Here is a 2,900-nt window from a genome sequence, read left to right as displayed (position 1 = left end):
AACTCTCACAAGTCACAAGTCATAACAAACAAACACATGTAATTTGTCTTTTTTTTTTATTAACCTGGATATCCAACCTGCTATTCGAGTCGACTAATCCCAAGGAGACCATCTACTTTGCAGATAACCCGAAGTCACCGCATTTGAACCTTTGTAACCAGAAGGAGATTTTTATTCCTTCTTGGATTTGAACCTAGGACCTCCTGGTATTTTTGATATTTGGAGACAAGCTCAAACCAATCAAGCACCATCCTTGTGGTTGTAATTTGTCTTTTTAAAATCTAAAACAAATAATGTCTTCAATGAAAATGATTTTTTTCTTCATATTTTTATTAATATATCGAGAAAGAAAGGGTATATTCCTTGTTTCATAATTATAAAGATTTATTTATTTTAAAAAAACCTCTACTTAAATCTTGTTATCCCAAATAAGCTACATGAAACCCGAACTAAACATGTTTTAAAGTAAAAAAAAACCTATATTAATTTTACTGTTCCCAAATCCTACGTTATTCAAACCTCTCAACACCTCTCATCTCCTCATCGTCGTTTGTTCTCTATCACAGTCCACTACCACTGTTGGCCTTGCGAACATCTCCCTATCTTTGATTGTAAAAGAAGATAAACGGAAATACAAAAAGAAAAATAAATCAAAAAGAGGGAGATCAATGACATGAGCCATTTGTACTTTTGTAGCAATAGATGGTATGAAGAATGGATAATAATGGGACAAGGAGTGGACTAGAGGGAGCGATGCCGTTCTGTACAAGTGATTTTAAAGACATAGTGTTTTGGAAAGATAAAACAAATTTTTAGTTTCATTTTACTTTAAACCCTTTTTAACCGGTAACATAGTCTTTTTTGGGTTAAAAAAATGTTCAGAAATTTAATTATTCAAAACAAAATAGAAAACTTAGATCTTATTTTTATTAATTTCTCTTAAATTTTTAAGTTTTTTTATTTCTACGAGAAGCTCTACAACATCCATAATTTACAGTCAAAAACAGGTTTGTGCTGTAGGTGTTGAACGATCCACTCACACTTAATATAAATGCATATTGTGGATGTTTATATATATATATTCAAAGCAAAATATGATACGGTGGCGAGTCAGAGTCGTGGTCGCAAACGGCAACCGATGGCTTCCCATGATCCATATCATTGGGCATATTTAATTTATTCCCGTTTAAGTTCCAATGGCAGTGGCTGGGGTTGCTTTCATTTCCTGGATTTCGATTATAAATCATTTTATAATTATTTTAAAATACAATTATCCAAATCTCATCATATCTTTCACAGATTGATAGATACTTATTACAAATCACATCAAACACAACACCATCCTCATAACAATAAATCCACATGTCTAATACTTTTTGGATGTTTTGATGTAGGCCAAATTCGTCGAGTTCCCAACTCTTGTTAATGTTTTCAAATCGTACGCGATCCAACACCTTGATCGATCCGTATGATAGAAATACCCCATACACTTACAATCCTTGCTGCATTTGGTCTCGCAGTCGGTTTGCTTCGTTGGCCCATCTCCCCTCGTGTACTTGATCATAAAATGGTCAACYCCTTCGAGCTTATAGTACCCAAACTCACCACTCTTGCAAGATGTCACCTTTTKSGAMTCGCAATCTTTACTCCACCCACTTAGCCCATTTGGTGTTGGGCAAGCCACACACTGGCTATCCTCACARASACCAAACTTCCCACATCTTTCCGGTAACTGGCACTCGCCTTCCATRGAACGCCTATCGAAAAACGTGTATATAACTTCCCAAGAAACACCTTSCACGTTRGGGTTAWACGTCAAGAATCTAAGGTTTCCATCTATCCCCAATCGKAGGTACGATAAGGTGTTATTGTATCGYGAAAACGCCATGTTTCGATTTGAATTGGATGATGGGTTTGTCATAAAGTACTGAAAYGTCAAGTAATAMAGAAAACCCTCATCRGTATCTGGCTCGGAAGTGAGAGTYAAATTGGTTAAACTACCCTTATCAATGGTGAACCATTCGGWAGATGTCCARTACASCATTGGACGAGSCGMGTTMGGGCTCTTRTAATACATGGCTAACCCTTTGGGCTYCATCACCAAGCTGTATGCTCCATCGACGTTGTTCACCTCCGAACTCCGACTCACAAGCTTACTTGGACCACCGGCTCGGAGATATTGACCCACCAARAGAGTGTCGGTTGGTGAATCAAAACTTTGCCATATGAAATTACCCTTCCCATCATGAAGAACCATGTTACCAGTTGGAAGCAGCTGAAAACCAACGACACCCTTGTTGGCGGTGTTAGTCTGCCATGCAACCTTGCCGTCGGCATCAGCCAGAACCAGGTTTCCGTCGGTGCCGAAGGTGAGGGTGGCGTTTTCACGAACTGGGTTGCCACGGTTAGCTTCCCAAACCCAACGCATGAGGGATTCGGATCGGACAGTACCCATACGTAGAGCTAGAGTGAATGCATTAGGGGTGGTGTTATAGAAACAAAGTTGGAAAGGGTTACTAAAAGGGGAAAGAGCTCGATAATTGGCATCGTACTCGACTATATATTCTCCGAATTCACCTTCGTTTACGTAAGTGAATGTGTCTGAAGCAGGTACAACAGCTCGAGAGATGGAACAAAGAAGTTGGAAGGAGATGAAGAAGAGAAGTGAAATGGAAGCCATATTCGGTGGTGAGTTGGAGAGCTTCACAGAAGCGATATATATATAGAGATAGAGGTGGGAATGGGATAAGGTCATAAAAGGATAACTCATGCATTATCCACTTGTACAGTACAACTAAGGGGCATCATAAATTCAATTTATTTTTATATTTTATTTATTAATTTGGATCTTTACATAATGGGCGGCCCCTTTGGAACAATACATCCATATTTCCGAAACA

The 2,900-nt window shown here is 38.4% G+C and overlaps 1 protein-coding gene across 1 annotated transcript; it reads right to left on the bottom strand.

Moving 5' to 3' along the window:
- Nucleotides 1-1,214: 1,214 nt before the first annotated feature.
- LOC112506656 (epidermis-specific secreted glycoprotein EP1-like) lies at nucleotides 1,215-2,681 on the bottom strand. Its single transcript, XM_025110869.1, has one exon. It carries the CDS (start codon nucleotides 2,678-2,680, stop codon nucleotides 1,367-1,369), a length of 1,314 nt encoding a protein of 437 aa, XP_024966637.1. The 5' UTR covers nucleotide 2,681; the 3' UTR covers nucleotides 1,215-1,366.
- Nucleotides 2,682-2,900: the final 219 nt, after the last annotated feature.

Source organism: Cynara cardunculus (genome assembly GCF_001531365.2).
Source record: "Cynara cardunculus var. scolymus isolate 2C chromosome LG 2, CcrdV1, whole genome shotgun sequence".
Taxonomy (NCBI): domain Eukaryota; kingdom Viridiplantae; phylum Streptophyta; class Magnoliopsida; order Asterales; family Asteraceae; genus Cynara; species Cynara cardunculus.
Note: the sequence above shows the minus strand (reverse complement) of the source record. Positions and strands in the feature narration are given on the sequence as shown.